The 20,472-nt window shown below is 51.7% G+C and overlaps 1 protein-coding gene and 1 long non-coding RNA gene across 6 annotated transcripts in view; both read right to left on the bottom strand.

The window, feature by feature from the left end:
* SEPTIN8 (septin 8) overlaps nt 1-13,883 on the bottom strand; it is a 41,097-nt gene extending 27,214 nt beyond the window's left edge. For 2 of the 5 annotated variants that reach the window (XM_068960124.1, XM_068960125.1), the window contains exon 1: nt 13,736-13,883. In XM_068960124.1, the coding sequence (XP_068816225.1) occupies nt 13,736-13,765 (30 nt within the window). In that variant the 5' untranslated portion in view covers nt 13,766-13,883. Of the gene's footprint in view, nt 1-6,847; nt 6,916-13,735 lie in introns of those variants that run through there. The other 3 variants (XM_068960123.1, XM_068960122.1, XM_068960127.1) reach the window with 2 other exon arrangements.
* A 1,293-nt stretch (nt 13,884-15,176) lies between these two features.
* LOC104146759 (uncharacterized) lies at nt 15,177-20,086 on the bottom strand. The gene is made up of 3 exons (XR_694764.2): nt 18,567-20,086; nt 18,095-18,284; nt 15,177-17,641 (listed from the first exon to the last, which is right to left on the bottom strand). It is a non-coding gene; the product is annotated as an uncharacterized lncRNA (long non-coding RNA).
* Between the last annotated feature and the right edge of the window lie 386 nt (nt 20,087-20,472).

Genomic DNA, 20,472 nt, shown 5'->3' with positions numbered 1-20,472 from the left:
AACTACTGCAAAGCATTGAGAGCAGAGGGAAAACGTTATTTTACTCCCCCCACACCAAGCCATTGAATTTACAAATTTGAGAGCCTTGAGTACACAATCGCTGCTTCTGTGTAAGGTCTGGTGCGATGACTTGCCCTGGGGAGGAAACTCTCCCAGCCGCACGCAGCGACCACTGCGACCAGCTCCTGCAACTACCTGCCACCCATTTACACGTCTCGTCTCACCCCAAAATGACTAACCCTCTTTCAACCAGCTCCTGCTCTCCCGGGCTAGCTCAAGGACAGCTCGATGTGGTTCACCTGATAATAAAGACAGCAATGTCATACTAAAAATGACCTTTGAAAAAAAAAAAATAAATAAAATCATTGATTGTCTACCGAGAGCTTCAAAGCACCCAGGGCTTTTCAGCAGCGGCCAGCCAGCCGTCCTGAAGAGCTCAGTATAAATAACCAACGCGGAATATCAATGCTACAACAGATGAGGGCAGCGGTAAGGCAGCAACAAGGTTTTCGCAAAAGCCAAGAAGTTCAGTAGGGCTTTTTCCATGTTTGCGCTCAGAGCCAAGCAGGCCGTGTGTTTGTCTCTGCTACTGGTGGTGCTGCTGGACCCAGAGGTGCTGCTGGACCCGGCCGGGAGCGCGAGCGACTGCCCTGCAGGAGGGGAGCCGCCACAGTGGCAGGGGCACCGTGAAAAGCAGCCCTGCCCTGTCCTTACTAGCCACCCAGCTTCCTGCAGCGCTCCCACGCTCAGCAATGCCCCACGAGAGTGTCTTTGGTCTCGCATCTCTCCTGTCTCACCAGGCGAGGCCCCATCCTGGCACTGCCAATAACCGAGAGGCTCCGGATGACCAGGACCGGCCCATTTAAGTACCGCATTGCGAAATCTCTAAGAGCTTGTGATGGCTCCGAGCACCGATTCCCACCACAACCAGCTGCTACAGCCCTACGCAACCCCCGCTCAGGCGCTAGCGGCGTCCTATGGAGGGCAACTACCCAGATTTTACTCCAAGCCTTTGAGCACGCTCTCTGAAGATCTTCTATGCTTTGAGCTATACTTTAGGGCTTGAACCAGAGATATAGGGAATAATTTGTATTAAGAGTGTATAAACTGGTGGGAAACAAATCATCAGGAGGTCAAGAGCAGAGTTTATTAACTAACAAATCCTAAGTGAGTTAAACATTTTAAGCCTGCCTGGCTGAGCTGCAGAGTCTGTCCAGGCAACGCGCGCAAAGGGCGCCCGGGGCCACGGCTGCAGCGAGCGGGCAGCAGCCTCCCAAAGGAAATCAATTGCAGCTCTGGTTTGACAGGCACGTCACAGGACCCCTCGAAAGGGCACCAAAACTCTCCGGCACTAAAGCTAAAAGAAGGAGATGCCCTTGGCAGCACAGCGGGCCACGCTCAGCTGAGCACCACGGGAACCGAAAGCAAACCTAGAAACCCAGCACTTGAAACGCGCTGCAACACAGCAGCCGGGGGACGCGGCCAGCCCTGCGCTGCTGGACGGGGAGCGCACGCGCGGGCCTGCTCCTGCGCCTGGCGCCGTCTGCTCCCGCAGCGCGGGTCCCGCGCCGTCTGCTCCGGCACGGCCGCAAGACGGTCTCGTGTCTCAGCCCACCGGCTGAAGGCCTGGGCATGGCCCCAGCGGGGCTCCCACCTCCAGCACGGCATCCCTCAGCATCACCCCAGCCCCGAGGGCTGACACAGCAGCAGCCCAAGCAGCAGGCGCAGGGAGCGGGGCGAAGGGACGCCTTAGGGCAGTCGGGAGCAAGAAGACCAGCTGCCCCATGCAGCTGCCCCTTAGCCACATAATTTTCCCAGCTGGGCTCCTGGTGCAGCACGGAGAAGCTAGCCCTGCTTGGTAGAGGTGCTGACCCCGTTTCTCCCTGCTTGCCTGCTGGAGCAGCATGAGCAGACTGTAACTTGGACAGGAGAGACCATCCTGACATCGCCTGCTTAAAAATAAAACAAAACACCACCAACAAAAAAAAAAATACACACACAACTAGATATTGAGAGGTATCATTTTTTATATTCATCTCAGCAAGAAACACTCTTTGGTCACGCACGCTTGTCATTTCTGCTGGAGACATCACTGACTTGTTTCCCTGAATGAAGCAGGTGAAAGCAAACATATAAGCAAAAAATATAAGCAAACATATAAGCAAAAATGCCACCATCCTAAACGCTGATAACCATTTTTTTTTTTTAAATTAAAAGCTTGGCACGACGGGACTTCTAATCTAAATCTTAGATCCTGCTACAACAGACTCATCAGCATATGAGCAACTTGTGAATAAGTTCTGTAAAAGCAAGAGAAAAACCCAGAAATCACATTGCTGTTTCTCAGCAAAAACATGAGTTAAGTGTGGACTCCTGATTTTACACCCTGAAGGATTAGATAACACAGCGCTTTCCTGTGTCTGCAGTGATTTCTCCCCCTCCAAAACACGAGTAACAAAGATGAATGGTTGACATTTTCCAAGGCAAAACAGCTAAGGGAAAAAAGGAAGGGAAACGGAGTCCTTTTCTGGGGGTGGGGTGGGGAGGGGTAAATAAAAAGGGCTTATGTCCAAGCGATAAGCTTCATCCCAAAGGCATGTGGCACTCCAGAACAGTCCCTTGAGCACCTCCACAGGTTTCATGCCACCAGCTCCAGGGGGTCTAACAAGTTTCCAAACGCCTGTCCCACGTGCAGCGGACGGGGCACAGCCCCTTGGGAAGGCAGCAGTACCCCACGTTCCTCTCTCCTCAGACTTTATTTTTCACCTTTTTCCCTCCACGCACACTTACGAAACAGTAAAAGGCAACAACACACAGCCTCTGCACAGCCTTTTCCACCATGTGCTAAACGCGCTAGGAGGCTGCAGCAGGGCCACCTCCAGTCGGGGCACAGTCGTTTATCTTTACCCCACTATTCACCAGTAGGTCTGCAGTACTGGATACATCCGCAGGCACGTTATTTGGCTCTGCAGCAGTACATGCAGCCACGGAGCCGTGGATCGGTGTGCCAGGTACCCCGCAAAGTGCAGCACACGGAGACGGACCCTATCTCCTCAAATTCACAATCAGCTCAAAACACAAAGGTAAAAAACCACGGCTAGCCGTGCTGCTAGCAGATCGCAGCGCCCCGAGCAGAATGACGCAGGACCTCTCCCTCCTCTCCAGGCGGCCGACGGGAGGCCTCGCTGCGGGCCCGGCTCTGCACGGTCACCGTGCGTTTGGCAGCGCTGGCGCCGGCGGGGACGGGGCGGCCAGCGCCCGGCAGACGGCCGGCTCAGCACCTGGCACAGCTGGCGCTGTGAGTCACAGCGATGACTTCACCTTCTGGCTTTCCCGGCCACCATCCACGCAGATTAGCACAGATACCCAGGGCGTTTATAAGATGCTATTCTCCTGCCTCCTGAAAGACAACACATGGAATCGGGGAACTTTGCAGCCCTGATACAAGGGGTTTCACTTGCAACCGGGCAGAGAAAGGACTGGACAAGACTTGGCTGCTTATTAAATCCAAGTAAAGCAACCGGTCTCACATATGAGCTCATGAGCGCGGGCGCCTCGGCTAGCCCTCTCTCAGGCGAGGCAGTCTCAGCAGCAGGGCAAATCAAACCACCCACAAAACCGCTACCAAACTGAACGCAGAGAGGTCTGCTTCAGCATCCAGTACGTCCAGGGCTGGAAACTTCAGCCAGGCACAAGAATAACTGGATGCGATTCAGTTGTTGCGGGAGGGGTAACCCCAGAAGAAGAGTGGGGCTGCCAGCGGCATCCTCCGGGACAGAGGCTGCCTCGATGGCAGACCCATGCGCCTGCAACCTCCCATTCGGGCGGCCCCCAGGAGCATCAGCAAGGAGATCTGCTACCAGGGCCAAAAGGCACCTTCGCTTTAACAGCATCACCTTATGCAGAAGGGAAGCCCCGACTCAACCCCAACGGTTTTGCACACGTGATGCTGAGAGGGGCCTGTCCCAAATGCACCACTTCTACAGAGGTGCCTGTAGGCTTATCCTCATTTCATGAGTAAACTGAGTCACAGAGCAGTTAAGTACTGGCTTAGCGACCTTCTGGCAAACTATGTCAGAAGAAGAATTTGGCTTTTTTGTCCAAGTGGGCACACCTTGCGGTTTGGCCTGGTTTCCGCACCAATGCGGAAAATATCTGGCAAATCTCCTCTTTCAGATGATCCTTCCCCATCTCTGAACGCTCTTGAAACAAATGTCACTTGACATTTGCAATGAAATGGCAGCAAGTACAGACTCAAATTTTCACAGAGAAAACCTTTATTTCGCCAAGCCTAGCAGCTGAGGGAAGTAACAGCAGCACCGTATCTGACATTTGAAAAGCACCTTTATGATGCTATCAACACTCAAAATAGACGCTCTCACGCGTTACCATATTATTTTTCTTGTACTCACAGGCTAAGGACTATTAGAAGATGTATTATAGCACTGCTGAACGAGCTTACACTTTGTAGCCCGCTAAGCAGAAAATGATGGCATAAAAGAGGTAACGAGAGCAGATTCAGGGCTGTTTAACAAGTCAGAAGCTGCTGAGCACAGCAAGCACAACAGGCTTCGATACGATAACCATAACCTCACAGGTCCCCTTGGCGCTGGAGATGAAAGGAAACCCTTTCAGCCAGCACCTGACAAGTAGAGATCTTAGTACCTCTTACAGCAAAGTTGTTGCGCCTAAATGCCACCGAGCCTCGAGCACGTGCAAGCACATATTCAAGTCTCAAGGTTTTCAGTTAATCTTAATCATATGCTTAAGTGCTCCAAGAGAGAGAGAGAAAGAGTGAGAGAGAGAACTTTAGATTTGGGGTTTACGCTGATCTGTCACTCATCTCATGATAGTGGCCTGCCGTATTTCAGCTTCTCTGCTCCCTTGCACCCCGGTCCGCTCTGCCTGGTGCTACGTGGCTAGTCAACAGTCTGCATCTCGGAGGTGATGCGAGCAATACTTCTGCGCAGAGAGGGCAACGGTGTTTTCCTCACTGTGGCAGCCCCAGAGAGCTGTAAACTGCAAAACAACGATGCCTAACACTGCTCTCCACAACCTGGGCAACGGCATGGCAAAGCCCTCTCGACCCCAGCAAACTCCTCTTTTCCGACCTACAGCAGGCTGGAGCGCAGCACCCACGTCCGAGCCATCCCTCCGCGTCCAGGACACCGTTGTCGCCCGTCCTCTTCAGCTGCTCACAACAACGAGCTCCCAGCCCATGCCATGCTCTCCCCCAGTAGGAAAACCTCACATTGCCAAAACAATTCCCAGCCCCCTTTAAACCGCTTTCGTAAGAATGCCAAGAATTTTCCCAGAACACTTGGGCCTTTATTCAGCATCTCTCCGGCTTCCAGCTGCAGCCCGAGCAGCGAGAAACATCACTGAAGAAGCCAGCTATAGAGCCACCACCAAGACAGGCCAAGTAAAAACGAAAGCCGCTTAAAATTTCAGAGGCAAGGAGACTCAAAAGCCGAGGCTCCCCTCTGTCCATCCTGCACTGCCAGCTAACACCTGTGTTGCCTGAAGTGATATACCTTGCTTGAAAGTTTTTGGCCTCATTTTTAAAGGTATCCATAAACCCCGAGGCTAGCGAGGACACTGGGAAGGGCACATGCTCAGCATCTTCAAAAAGAAAAAAAACCCCACCAGCCCAGCATCTGTGTTTCACGGTATCTCACATGCCCGTGCAGGCTGGTCTCAGGCTGGTTTTACATGTGTGCTCTGCTGCACACGTGTAAAACCCAGCATGCCGAACCTGCTCGGTGGTCACCTAGCCCTGGGAAGGGGACAGGGAGGCGAGTGAGGAAGCAGAGCTCCTGCTAAGGGCAGGACTCCGCAGGCAAATGTCCTGACCGCTTCCCAACGGCCAGTGCCAAAACGGCATACCCATTTCTAACGCAGACCTTGCGCTGATATCCCAGCCACGAGCCAGATGCGGAACGGTCCCAGAAACACTTGTATACTCCACATATTCCCTTTCTACACCAGGCTGCTCACTTCAGCGCTCCTAAGCAAACAGCTGAGCTGCAGACACTTGCTCCAGGCTCTCATCAGCCTGTCTTCAAAGAATAAAAAATAAAATCTACAGAATCCAATGCATTGTCACAGTCTTAGAACAGCAATTTTTGCTCACTTTCAGAGCTATGCTTCCGAAGGGAGCATAAAGCTTCTCATCTAACATACATCCGAGACGATACAGCCAAAACCTGTGAATGCAACATAAATTTTAATTTTCTGCAAACAAACTGACTGTTTCTGGCTTAAATTCCTCTCTAAGCTTTTCTACTGAAAGCAAAATTCCATGTGCTTTCTTGTCATAATCTTTTATTTAGCCATTTCCCTGTAACATTTGTGAGGTCTAATCAGATTAATTAAGAAAGGATTAAACATGCATTTTGTCCCTATCACAGAACTCCTGGATAAGAGTTTGCTAAACTCTTTTTGCTAAAGGAGCAAAATAGGATTTGTCAGGCATTGTGAACAGCAGCGCTTTGCAAATGTGAATGTTGCCTTTGAGAATGAAGAAAGTTGGTGAAAACAGAAAACTGTGGAACCAAAAATGAGAGACATTTCCTCCAAAATGACCTGAAAGGATGAGAAAGTTCAGCGTTTTGGCAGCCTGAGAATTCCATTCCCCCAAGAGCTATTCAAAACCAAGAAAGCAAAGTCCAAAACACAAACATAGCTCTTCCTTCAGTCTTTTTAAAAAGAACCCAAAATACAGACAGACAGAAACCCACCAGATTACCCCAGTTCATTTCTTTTCAAACCTTTTTATTCAGAATACGCTTAGGCTTCCAATTTAACGAAACCTCACAATCCCCTGACGAGAGACTGATCTTATCACCTTATGCACGAAGAGACTTTCCCAAGTTCACCCAGGGCAGCAGATGCTTTCCCAGCTTGCGCTCATCCGATCTGAGCGGCAGTAACTCCTCCCTTCCCCACCATCCAGCTTTCACTACGAGGAGCACGTCTGCAAAAGAAGGAGGGGATGTGCTTCCTGGGTCTACCTAGGCAAAAACAAACGGTGGCAGGACAAAGCCAAAAGGGAGGTTTAGTGCCGACCCCCAAGGAGTGCCATGGAAAAGGTATGGGGCAGTTTCAAAGAGATGGTGAAGAGGACAAAAGGATCTGGGTCTCCACCATCTTACCCAGCAGCTGAACAACCCATGCTGGATACCAGCCACCAAGATTATTTGTTTTAGTTACCACTTAAAATAAACATGGCTAATTCCCACATACATTTCCAGAATTTATTGCCTGATTACAATAAATACTATTATTGTGTATATTTTTAGACAAGGGAATAGAGATGATATAATGAGAACCCAAGAGTTTTGGTCACCTCTGTATACTTTTTCTCCAGTTGGCTTGTACAACCATGTCACAGCATCTCCACAAACTGCACTTCCAGCTACCAGACAAGTCTCTTTTGGATACTGCCTGGAAGTCATGAGAAAGAGAAGCTTCACAGACTGTGGCCACTCAGCTCCACAAGCTAAACCAGAGTCATCATGCTAATAAGCTGACTACTATATATCCTATTAACCCAGGCCTTCGGAAAGCCTCAAAATATATTAGTACAAAATACCTTTAACCTGAAGGCGCAAGGCAATGGAAAAAAAAAAAAAATCTCTATAAGAGGAGCCGAAAGGACTATACAGCCTCTGTGAAACTACAGAACAAACCTATATTTGGCAACACGAGTTGAAAACAACCATGCCGCAGAAGGCAGGAAAAGGAGCGCTCCTGAGCAGCCAGCTCCGGCAGTCATTTCTCAGGCAAAGCTTGTGCTGCAGCAGAGCTGAAAGACAGGATCAAATTGGATTAGGAGCCAAGGCCCAGAGCAGCCTGCTTTAAGCAGGGACAGGGCAAGAGACCTCCAGAGGTCCCCTCCGACCCGTGCTGCTCCGCGGCTGCAGGGCCGTTCCTGCGCACCGGCAGCAATACCTGCTGTTGAACGCTGTTCAATACCCAGCACAGTTTAAGGCATGCCGGCACAGCCTTTTGCAGGCAGACAGGAACTCGCCTTGCCAGAGCTCCAAGCCAAGCAGAAGCTGCGGGATGTGTCCTGCCTTCCAGTTACAGTAAGGGCCAAGTAAGCTCCTGGAGACATAGCCTGCATGTTTCCCTGCCCATCTAACGTAGCGATGGCATGAACTCACAACAGCACCTCAGTCCGAAGCACAGGAGAGGGTGGGAGCAGGCCCAGATACCTTGACAGAAACCTAGCAGAGACTCCCTTGCTCTGGGAGCAACAGCCTGGTTTTGAAGCTGTGCAAGTCAGGGAGGGTAAGAGCTTTCCATTTCTGGCCCGAAGGCAGGGTGCTCCATGGGAACCTCTCTCTGGCTGTCTGACATCTCTGGAATTTCATGTGTGTGGGAGACAGACGCTTTTTGGCTTCACAAAGGAATCTCGACATCTAAACAAAGTCATGCCTCCAAAACACTGACCCCACTGGCCGCCGTTAGCCTGCACCCTGAGGGTGAGGACTACGGATATATCTGAGAAGTGGCTCTTCTCACTGACACAATCGTCCCCCACCCCTCTGAAAATCTCTACTCTCACATGATTTTTGGATTTGGGGGGGGGGGGGGGAGGGATGCTGGCCACCAGTCTGGCTCCACCTTTTTCATCCAAAATATCACACGTCAAAGCCAAGCGAGGCCACTGATGCCAGAGAAGGAAGCCACAACGTGGCTTGGACTGAGGAAGAACCCTGGACTTCCAGATTTTTTTCGTCTGTTCTCTAGCTGCTCTGTGAGCAGAGATGGGCTCTCCCACCCATCCGCTGCCTCTGATACTTTTATGATACATGCATACAAAGGCAAAGCTTCAGATATAAACACTGAGCTCACTGCAGCTGCACAGACGTGGGGAAAGTCAGAGACATGCAGGCCATGCATGAATGCACTGGCCCCAGCTCATCAAAACATAAATATAGACCAGTACGACATCATTTCTAAGGGTTACAGCTAATCTGAAACAAGCCGGGCAGCTTCTGCCATCCCCGAATGGGCCCAGGTCACATTCTGGACAACCAAGTTAATCGTGTGAATATACCCCTACCCACACAGGCAGAGGTGGAAGCAGACCGCCGGTGCCCTGTACCTTTGCCTCCATTCCATGGCCTCCCAAATTCCTCCGCTTAATTGCACAACCAGGAAAAGCCAATGCAGTTTCATGCTATTTCGTCCCCTCCCAACCTCCGAGCCAAAGGAGCATGAGAAAGACGAGAGGAACATGACAGTTGCTGCTACAGACACAAACAGCCTCATCCTGAGAGATACTGAGCGCTTAGTTTGCATGGAGGCGCCTTGAGATTACTGGAATGGGGACAGCAGGGACACGCGGAGATGGCCAGCGCCTTTCACTGCAGCTGGCAACAGCACCGATATTCTCCTACAGAAGATAATATTTGGGGAGCTTTTGGCCTTCCAGTAACACTGCAGATTTGCTGACAGCTGTCCCCACAGCACTGACGACGAATCTTGACACCATGCCGGCCTCCGGAAAGAGAGTTATTCTTCAGGCTTTCGTGTGTTTTGCCGATCTAGAGGGCACACAGGGCTTCAGTATTCGCCAGCTCACGTCCTTCCACCCACTGCCTCTGCGCTCGCTGTGATTACGAGCGGTTAAGAGGAGCTCTGGAGCTCCCACGCAGAACAACATGTTGCATCTCTGTTGCGAGAGGAAGAGACGCTCCGGATTCACCGACAGCAACTGCACCACAGCAGGGAAGGAAAAGACATAAAATCTTTTTCAGGGTAACATTTGTTCCCAGCACATACATTCAAAATAAGTCCTTAGCTGCAATGGGCTGTGGTTCAGCTAATCAGTCCTGCGGTTGAAAGAGTCAGAGCTGGCTTCCTGTATGAGCCCAGGCGAGCCTCCTGGGGAGGGACGGCAGGGCTAGGAGAGGCAACCACCAACTCCTCTGCTGTAGTGGAAGACCAGCTCCCCATCCTTCCTTCCCAAAAAAGCATACACCACAGGCAGAAGAGCTGGCCAGGGCACTGAGGGAAAGCGCTGCTCCCGCTGTGCCTGCTTCCTGGTGCATATTACCAGCTTAGAGAAAAATCTGTCACTTCTGCTTCACACTACATGGGGGACAACTTGGATTTTTCCAAGTGAAAAATCAGTCCTAAAGCTAAAGGTAAAATACTCACATTGAGCAACAAACATGGACAAGGACATTGCACTCTGGAGCTTCTAAACAGCACAGCCGGGCAGAAAACAGGGCAATGGGAATGTCTAAAGGCAAATGAAACCTGGTTTCCACCAGATTTGAGCCATGGAAACATTTTTCTTGAAAGTTTGATTAAAAGAAGACATAAGCCTAGGTTTGGGACCTGCAGTCTTTAAGATTTCTGACAACCGCTCAGCCCTCGACGCAGCGCACAGAGCTGTTCTCAGCCCACTCCTCCTTGTCCACCTTTCAATGGACTAAGACGCAACACCGACCCCCTCGCAAGGAGGAGAAAGTTTGGGCCCCTGTAGTCAACAAGAGAAAACACAAGTTTGTAGAAAACAGCAGCAGTAGAAACGCATGAAGTTCTGCAAGACTCAGGCAATTACGGTGAGAACACAGACACAGACCAAAGGTCGCCCTCCTCCCCCAAAGGCAGGAGGGAGCAGCTCACGGGAAGGCAGCGCTGTGTAAACAGGCTTCTGCAGCAGGTAACGTTCACACATCACTGCCAGAACTGGCCTCCCGGACCCCCACGCTCAGCTTCGCAGCCTGCTGCGGAAAACGTCTCTGTCGCTTCGCAGAGAGGGAGATGTTACTCAACTTTGCACAAAGCAGTGCTTTTCTCTGGCAAGATCTTCTAAGAAGCGTTAGACTGTGGTAAAGCTACTAGTAGAAGTCTAGCTATCCGTCATTAACACAAAGAGATGTCTCTTCCGGACTGGGCAAAGACAGCCACCCTGAAACCACGGTTCCCATGCAGCTATGTGCAGGTACCGGTCCTCTCCTCACTGATCTTCACGAACCCCTTGTCCATGCACAAAGTCACAGCGCTCACGTAAACCCACCAGCCCTGGCACTTTCAAAACTAATGGCATAAGGTTGGTCTGAGGTAGGAATTCGCCATTAAGGCTGAGGACATCAGATTTTCTTCACATCCATGTCTCTGGGAGCATGCAGCTGCATAAATTAGAGCCAAAACAACTGCCCTTGCACCTCTAGAGTTTGGCGGGGGGGGGGGGGGGAGGTTAATGCATATCTTTAAGAGCTTTGGGAGGTGTTGGGTTTTGTTCACAATGAGAGAAAACAACAGCCTTTGAGGTTTGAAAGAGCCTCACAAAAGCAAAACCACCTTACGGCCTGTGTCTCTACTCTCATCCCATTCATTCTCCTGCACTTCTTCAGTTGCTTCCCCCCCACTTCATCCCCTTCCAGCTGTTCTAGCTTCCTCCAGGGCTTCTGCATTTCCCTGCTACATTTCATGCATTTTCTGGCTTCCGCTTGTACACAGTGGTTGGGCTGTTACCCACTCAACATACCAACATGCTTGCTAATACCGCCAGTGTCTGCTCCAGCACACAGTCACATGTGCTAGCTCGGGACTGTCCAGAACAGGCAATTGAGCAGCTCTTAGCCTTGATGATAAAGTATTTCATAATCAAACCATGCTCCCATATATATAGCCCAGATTAACAGAAAGTAATGACTTCATATGAGTTAGCTGTTAGTGAACCGGAGGGAGACTGAGAAGAGATCTCCCCAGCACAAGCCAGCTGCTCTATCAGCTTTCTTTCCACTCTGGTGGTAACCGTGCTGAAGACAGCTTGCCTCATGTACCTAAAATTGATGCCAGCAGACCAGGTCTCGAACGCAGCAATGGTGAGCCTCCTTCTCAGGGCAGACCAGCAGAAAACTTCAGTCTCCAGGGGTCAAAGCCAATCTCCCACAAGCACTACATTCACAAACACAAAGGCTCTCTTCAGCACCACTGGTGCAATTCTGCTGCCTTAAAGGCAGCTTTCTATGGGTGAGCTTCCTTTCATTCGCTTTTGTTGGTCGTTTCCAACAGCAGCACTTCAAGGGAACTTTATTGTGCTGGAGACGGAGGCATTTTGGAGTACTGTACAAGGGAAGTGTGTATCTGGGAAGTTTTGAAAACATGTTATCCAAACCTAAGGGTCACTACATTCCAGGATGTCAGTGTCAGCTGGACACATATAAATAGCTTAACCAATATGAAGAACATGAGCTATTGTATATCAAAACCTCCTTCAACATTACTTCCCACCACAGATGCAAACAGCTAGTTTAAAAAAAAAAAAAAAAAAAGAATGAATTTTTCTTCACTTCTTCTTGGCACTAGCAAGCTATTCCCACCCAGACTTCAGGTTCTGGAAATGGTGGCACAGAGTGATATAAAGTGATGCCAAGGAAGCTGTAAACCCTGCAGAAAGAATAAGGCGGAACACTTAAATCGTGAGGTTTCCGTGAGACTGCTGGAGGAAGAGCGCCAGAGTCAGGGCGCGCAGCGAGGACGAAGGAAACGGAGCACCTGGGATAGTGCTCTGCCCTACATCCACTGCACGCAGGACTCCTGCTCTCCTGCCCACGTCTGCCAGATCCACCAATTCAAGCAGGAGGGGAAATCATACCAAAGGCAAAGATCAGCAGAGAAATCGACTGGGTGTCTCCTATGAACCCACCCTAGCTGCATAAACAAAGTACACGGATTTTCTCTTAACGGAGTTGGGTAAGTCTTGTGGATCTCCAGCCATTTCCTTCTGGTGCCCAAATGGAAGCCAAGCAACCCCGGGACTTTTTTTTTTTTTTTTTTAATAAAAGTGACAGAGTATCAAAGTAAACACCCCAAGTATCAGAGTACCCACTCCAAGAAATGCACGATTAAATTCTATTTTTCTCCCAAGCTGTGCAATGGCTTGCTTCACGTACAGGCTCCCGCATGCAGCAGGCACAGCTCGTTAACGTTGCTGCATTTGTATCACGCCAAAACACTCGTAGCGGAAAGCGCTGCCGTGAGACAGGCGCAGTTACCGTGTCCCCTACGCTTCACCCTAACCCTCTCTCCCCAGGGTCCAGCAGCACTTGCCCTCTAAAGAGCCAGCCCGCAACCAGTTCTCCTTTAGGTAAGTTTTCAGCAACTTAGTCCTGCAGGTTCATTCTTGGGCTGGAAAGTTTTTGCGCCAGGGACGCAGAGGAGCGAGGCGGCGTTTGCGAGCCTGGGCAAGGAGGGCGGGTCGCCGAGGACAGGGCAGCAGGCACCGGCTCGCCCCCCGCCGGCCGCCGCGCTACCGCACGCCGCAAAAAACGCCGCGGCCGACCGGGCTGCCACCCGGACGGCCTTCAGACGCCAAAAATAAGTAAATAAACAAATAAATAAGTGCATAACGTAAGGGCTGTGACAAAGGTTAGCTTCAAGCCGGCGCGGGTTTCGGCCCGGCACCGGCGCCACAAAAAAACGCCTCCACCCCGACAGCCGCAGCATCCAGCCCAGGCCCCGGCAGCCTTCCGGGAACCATATACCCTTAACGCCACCGCCGCCCCGGTGAGGGGCGCTGGGCGGCTCTCGGCAGCAGCCCGTTCCCCCTCCACGGTGCCCGGGCTCCCCCAGGCCGCTTCGCCCCGACGCGGCCGCCTTCGCCTCCCCGCCGCCCGCGCAGGCCGGGGAGCCGCCGCCGCCGCCCGCCGCGCCTCCTCCGCCCTGCCCCGGCGGCAGCCGGACCCGCCGCGGCCCCGCTGCTCACGGAGAAGCGCTCCAGGTCGGTGGCGGCCATGGCCGGGCTGGGGCTGGCGCTCGGAGCCCGCCGCGGCCCCGCTGTCTGCGCTGAATGGATCCAATATGGCCACTCGGCGCAGGCTGCCCGCGGCCGCCGCGGAGCCGCCCCCGCCCCCGCCCACGGCCCGGCCCACGGCCCACGGCCCGGCCCGGCCCACGGCCCGGCCCACGCGGAGCCCCCGCGCCGGCGGCCGGCGCTCTCGGCAGGCGCCGTCAGCCTCCCCTCACGGCAGCCCCTCAGGGTCCCCCCACGGCCTCCCCTCGTGTCCCCTCACAGCCTCCCTTCAGGTCCCCTCACCGGGCCACCCCAAACCCCTGCTGCTTCCCCTCGGGTCCCCCCACAGCCCCCCTTCGGGTCCCCCCCATAGCCTCCCCTCAAGTCCCCCCACCACCTCCCCCCAAGTCCCCCCACGGCCTCCCCTCGTGTCCCCTCCCAGGGCTGCCCCAAACCCCTGCCGCCTCCCCTCACGGCAGCCCCTCAGGATCCCCCCACGGCCTCCCATCAGGGTCCCCCCACGGCCTCCCATCAGCTCCCCCCACGGCCTCCCCTCGTGTCCCCTCCCAGGGCCGCCCCAACCCCCTGCCGCCTCCCCTCAGGTCCCCCCACAGCCTCCCTTCAGGTCCCCTCACAGGACCACCCCAGCTCCCCACTGCCTCCCCTCAAGTCCCCCCACGACCTCCCCTCAGGTCCCCTCACAGCCTCCCCTCGGGTCCCCTCACCGGGCCACCCCAAACCCCTGCTGCCTCCCCTCAGGTCCCCCCACAGCCCCACTTCGGGTCCCCCCATAGCCTCCCCTCAAGTCCCCCCACCACCTCCCCCCAAGTCCCCCCACAGCCTCCCCTCGTGTCCCCTCCCAGGGCCGCTCCAAACCCCCACTGCCTCCCCTCATGGCCTCCTCTGGGGTCCTCCCACCACCTCCCCTCAGGTGCCCCCACCACCTCCCCTTGGGTCCCCCCACAGCCTCCCCTCAAGTCCCCTCACTGCCTCCCCTCGGGTCCCCTCCCAGGGCCACCCCAACTCCCTGCAGCCTCCCCCCAAGTCCCCTCACTGCCTCCCCTCAGGTCCCCCACAGTCTCCCCTCGGGTCCCCTCACAGCCCCAGCCTCGGGCCCCTCATGGAGCCAGGCACCAGTGTTGCCCCAAAGAAGGGTTCTTTCACCCGGTGTGCAATGAGCCAAAACCACACAGAGTCGAGATATTTGTTTAATTAATTTCTGTGCAGAGATGGGTGCTAGCTTTGTGGAATTACCACAAAGTGTGGTGTTGTGGGACAACACCAGGGTCCCTCTCCAACAAAAAGCCTCCCCTCAAGGACCCCCCCCCAGGTCCCCTCGCAGCCTCCCCAAGGTCTCACCCCCCCACGCAGCCCTTTCTCGAGTTCCCCCCCTCCCCATACAAAAAGCCTCCCCTGGGCCGCAGAGGGAGCAGCGCCCCGCTGGGTCGGGCAGGGGACAGGCCTTGGGGACATGGTGCCCCGCTCGCCTCGGAGCAGAGAGCCACGGGAGCCCAACGCGGGCCAGGGCCGCGGCTCTCGCTCGGCACGGCCAGAGGGAGCTCGCGCTCGTTGCCTTGCAGGGGGGCGAACGTGTTGGGGGATGAACGTAGTGGACCCGGACAGGAGCGGGGGCCTGGACTGGGGAGATGGGGCTGACACCTCTTCTTCCCTGAAGGCACCAGGTCCCGGACCAGCTGTGGTGCTGCCGCCAGGAGAGGAGCAGAGCTGGGAGACGTGCCAGGTTGGTGACCACCACACTGCTCCTGGCCCAGGCTAGGCCCCGCTGGAGAGTCAGGGAGTTCCCGCTTGCCCCCTCGCCTCCCCTGCGACTGACACCGTCAGCAGCTACGGGGTAGGTGCGTGGCTGAGGGGTTAGCGATGAGCATGTGTAACACTGACAGCATCCCAGAGGTGAAAGGGGCTGCACGACAGCTATAGAGACAGCATTGCTCCGTACGGGAAAGCTTAACAGTTGACTCTGAGCATAGAAACCAGCCCTACTTCAAAAGTAACGAGCACAGCTGCACTCTACAGGAGCATCAGAACAACTCACAAGAGTGGTTCAGGTGTGGTGCACAGGTATGTGGATATCAGTTTCCCCATCTCAAGAATTTTTCCGGAGTTCAGTATTCTGGAAGGGCATGAGATACCGCAGGACAACGGTGCCTCTGCATTAAAGGGAAGTGTCACTCACAGGAGTTACAAGAAGGCTGCAGTCACAGCGCAAGTCTGAGCCAGGATGCTGTGAAAGCAGCTAGCCATTAGATTGCATGGTGTTTGCAGCAAGTTACAGCATGCAATAGAGAACTGCCAAGTCTTTCTTCATCATTCCTTCCCACCTGAAGCCCAAAGCCAACCCCACCACCAGCAGCCTCTTCTTTTTATCCCATGAAGGGATCAGCATTGTACAAGCTATTAGCACGGAGCAAAGTTTTCCTTGCTTTCTGGTGCCCTCTGCTGCAGTGTGCCTATCAAGGAACAGCTCAGCAGAGCCACATGTTTAGTTTGTCGTGCAGCCTGGTCGCTACAAGTCCTACATCCCTAATAAAGTCTGCTGTTCCATTTCTGCCTCAGGCTTTCCTCAGGCTTTCTGCTGGTTTACCAACTGCGTCCTAGTCTCCTATCGTCATCCTTTGTCTGGGAGCAATGCATACTCTGAATTGGAAAGTCAAGTCCAGGGTCAGACAGCAAACACTCCTTTCCTCCCTTCCGCCCCCCCCCTCCCCAACAGTGAAACTATGTTGAGAAGGGACTGCTGAGAATCACTTTTAGCCTCCTAAGGAGGGCAAGCCCTCTTACAGCTGATTACACATAAGGCTCAGAGTAAAGCTACTGTCTGAACAAAAGGGAAATGGTTACTATAATTCCTAAAGGCACTGAGGTCTCACAACTGTCTGCCACCTGGAAAACCCCTCAGCAACTTTGTACACATTCACTCGGATCTCTTTCTGTCATTGCTATGGGACAAGCACCTACTCAGCTGAACTGCTTCTCCAGTCAGAGCATGAACTAGCTCAGGGAATGCTGAAGAATCAAGATAGTTTTGAGCAGGGCCCTAGGCTTGAGGTTCTGCTCCTCTCTTCATGTATCGGCAGAAGCTGCTATCCCATCTTTGTCGTTGTTGCTGGTGAGGATTGTCCATCAAGAACTGGTTCCTAACCTGAACTTATCCAGGTTAGGCTAGATGTGGGATGCTAATCTCATTGCACGATGTGCAAGATGCACGCTGGATTTCACCACACTTCAGAGGAGCATGTGGAATTTGATCCTGTTGGACCTCACCTGACCTCCTCCCAGAAATACAGTCATTAAAAGAAGAGGCAGTTTCCCTGATGTGGGTGCACAGCAGTCCTAGGAAAACCTACAGGCCTTTTATGTAGGTCCTGGAGGAGATCCACGATCCCCTCTATAGGGGAACACACAGACAGACAATGAGGGTCACCTGTCAAATCCCGGGGGGGGGGGGGGGGGGAATATGCATGGATAGATGCATGATAGCCCAGTTCCTATATATTCTTCATCCACAGAAAGCACGGTCCCTAAATCAGGACTGAACTATTTAAATGCATTCACTCAGCAACCAAATTAAAACAAAACTTATACTTCACTGTAAAACTCTGAGATGCACTCCATATTACCCCTATCTTGTCTCTTACCTGCTGCTTCTGTTCTTACCAAAGGTCTCTAGCTCCAACCCCAGTATAAACAAAACTCTGCTGTGCTGGTGAGAGCTGAGGTATTGTAAGAAATGATCTTGCACACCTACTGTAATGCATCTCCATGTCTTTGGTATTTCCCAAGACTCCTTGGGATCCACATGAATCATGCTGCAGGAGTTTCGAGAAGCACTATTCATCCCAGCAGGAGACTGTGCTTATGCTGGAGAAATAAAACAGGATATGACAATTAGACGTAGGCTATTGAAGAGAGGGTACAAGGGTCATCAGATACAAGTGCTGACAGGCATCAGATTAGGAGTAAGGTGGTACTCTCCCATGAAACAATATCAAGAGATTTTCTGAGAAGGTGTTATCCAAGCAATCTGCTTTGTGAAATAAGAAAATCTAGTGCAGTTTAGAAGGATGGGTTTTTGTGTACTTCCTGAGTATATCATCCATCAATAAGCCCATGACCAAATTATTTCTGCTAATCTAGATAGGCTGAAGACAGGTTGCAAAAACATATTTCTCTAAAGAAGGCATTGCTGAACACTATCTGTTAATTTCTTTTCTTGGGTCACTAAAAGAGATAAGGAAAAGAAAGAAAAGAAACAAAAAAAGAAAGAAAAAAGCCTTCTCCCTGTCAAAAAACACAGATCTTTACTCACATTACCTTGTGCTAGAACTGCCAGATACCAAAGCCAGCTTGCTGTTCTTTGATGTTGGGAGCTGAGACTGTACCCACAGCAGTGGTGTGAGCTCACCCCGTGAGCAGGAGCGAGATGTTAGCACGAGCCAGATATTCACTTTGCCATCTTCTTTCTTTGGCCAGTTCTCAGAGGTTCTTCAGTTCTCCCTGGGCCCTTCAGCAAAAACGAGGGGGGGGGGGGAAACCCTGATATTTCTGGTATACAGATGGAAGTAGAATTTTTTATATATAAGCAAAGTTAACTTTCCAGGCCTTCTCCAAATGTCACAAAAAAGCAAAAATAAGCAGATAAGAAGTTAAAAAGTTAGGGGAGAATTTTACGTTACAGGTGAACTTTAGAGTCCTCATTTAAGAGGATATAAAGCTCTTTCCTGAGTTTAAACACATGCGTAAATGCCATTATGCCAGGTACTTTGTGGAGATGCGATTGACTTACATGCATTAAGAGCTCCTTCGCCTGACGATAAGGAGCAGAATACAACATCAAGCTCTCAGGAGATGATTCCCAGGCAGCTATAGGTTTGTCTGCACTTCAGGTCAGATACAAAGATTCAAGGCATAAAGGAAACACTAAGACATTGCAACAGATCAAGCGACAACACTGCTGTCTCTTGGCTCTCTGATTCAGCTGCGCTGCCGAGACCTTCTGTGGTTGAGGTCTTCTCTCTCTTTGTCCATTAGCGCTGCTGCCTGCGTGGGGCAGGTCTCTGCGACAAGGGAGATCTATATAAAGGCTCAGTTATTTTTAAACACCTTGTTATTCCAAAGAGCACACTATTTCTGACGCCAGTTCAGGAGCAGTTCTGCTAATTTCAAAAGCTTCAGATCCATAAAAACTGGTTCAAGAGCAGAGAATTGGATCAGGTGGCTCCTTCAGAGAGTTGTTGTTATGCACATTGTTCCTAATGACGCAGGCATTAAATGTGTATTACAGTGAAGTCAGCTGGATGCTCCTGCAAGGATTTTAAACTCCTGTGGAATATCTGTTTCTGCTAAATCCACAGTGTATTTAGGGATGGACTGTGAATTTTCTGCACGCGCAGTAAGGAGCCCAGGCAGAGAATATAACAGGCTGCAGGGACACATTTGTGTCGCTGGAACCTCTTTGTCCTCGGGAAAGGCAAATGCCATTCTTTGCATGAATGGTGGCATTGCAGTAATACAGTTCTAGTGGTGGAGAGATCACTAGAGGTTGTTTTCTTCAGCTTGTGACTCAAGGTACAGAAAATGCCTGTGGAGAGAAATAAGTGCTATCACAGGCCCTTTTACTCGGCATGCAGTCACAGTGAGCAACTGACAAGCCCCCCTGCCACGTGAATAACGTAGCAAAACCCAGGCTTTCTGTAAATGGCTGCATCTTTCAGGGCTGAGTAAAATCCTTGATCTTCAAATTGAGACAGTGCAGATAAACAGATCTCCTTCACATTTTTCAACACAGATTACAGAAGGCTGCTTTCTGGTAACTGTTCTTGTATGTTCATTTCTTGCAATATGTCCCACTGGGGATTTTTAGAAATCAAATGGTTTCTTTTAGTAGCACTACTACCAAGCACCTTATTATCATTGTTATTAGTTATACTGATAAAATCTGGGACTTATAAGGCTTTTCTGAAGAAGTGCTATCTCTCTATAAATTGAAAGTAAAGTCAGTGGAAGCTGTAGGTCCTTTTCCCCTATGCACATGGAGTGGTTATAGGGATTGTAAATAAGATGGCTGGAAATAGGCCCCCCAAATTTCCCTGTCTCCTAACATTCAAGGGCCATGTTGCCGCAGTGTCACTCATGCCAGGTTTGCATTACCCCGTCAACAGTCCCATTGAGTTCACCAGCACCACCTGAAAACCAGGGGGAGCTTGGGACAGGACTAGAACCAGACCTTGCAACCTCTGTGTGAAACAAGCAATGTGTTTGATACAAACACCAAGTGTTACAGAAAACTGCATGTGAATGGTTGCCACCGAGTAACATCCTTTGAACTGGCTACTGAAGGCCTTGAGTTTCAGCTGGACCTTACTCACTCATCAGATAATACCTTTTATTTGCACCCCCCCACCCCACCCCGCACATGCCTGCACGCACTCAACCCCCCTTCACAGAGTTTTGCTCAATTGCTTATCTATTGAAGATTGCTGCATTTCTCCCCGGAACAAAGGAAGAGCTATTTTCCTTCACAATGCATGCTCTGTGTTTCACATGAAAATATCAACAAGGAAACTGGAAGATCATAGCCTTTGTCATCCCATTTGTTCTGGGAACCCTGATTTCATTTCAGGGGAAAACCAATCTTTCCTGGAGGTAGAAGTCCCAACTATGGTCACTACCATTTAAGCCTCACCTTTCTG

The sequence above is a fragment of the Struthio camelus genome, chromosome 13 (genome assembly GCF_040807025.1).
Source record: "Struthio camelus isolate bStrCam1 chromosome 13, bStrCam1.hap1, whole genome shotgun sequence".
Lineage (NCBI taxonomy): Eukaryota > Metazoa > Chordata > Aves > Struthioniformes > Struthionidae > Struthio > Struthio camelus.
This window is presented reverse-complemented; position numbering and strand designations above follow the sequence as displayed.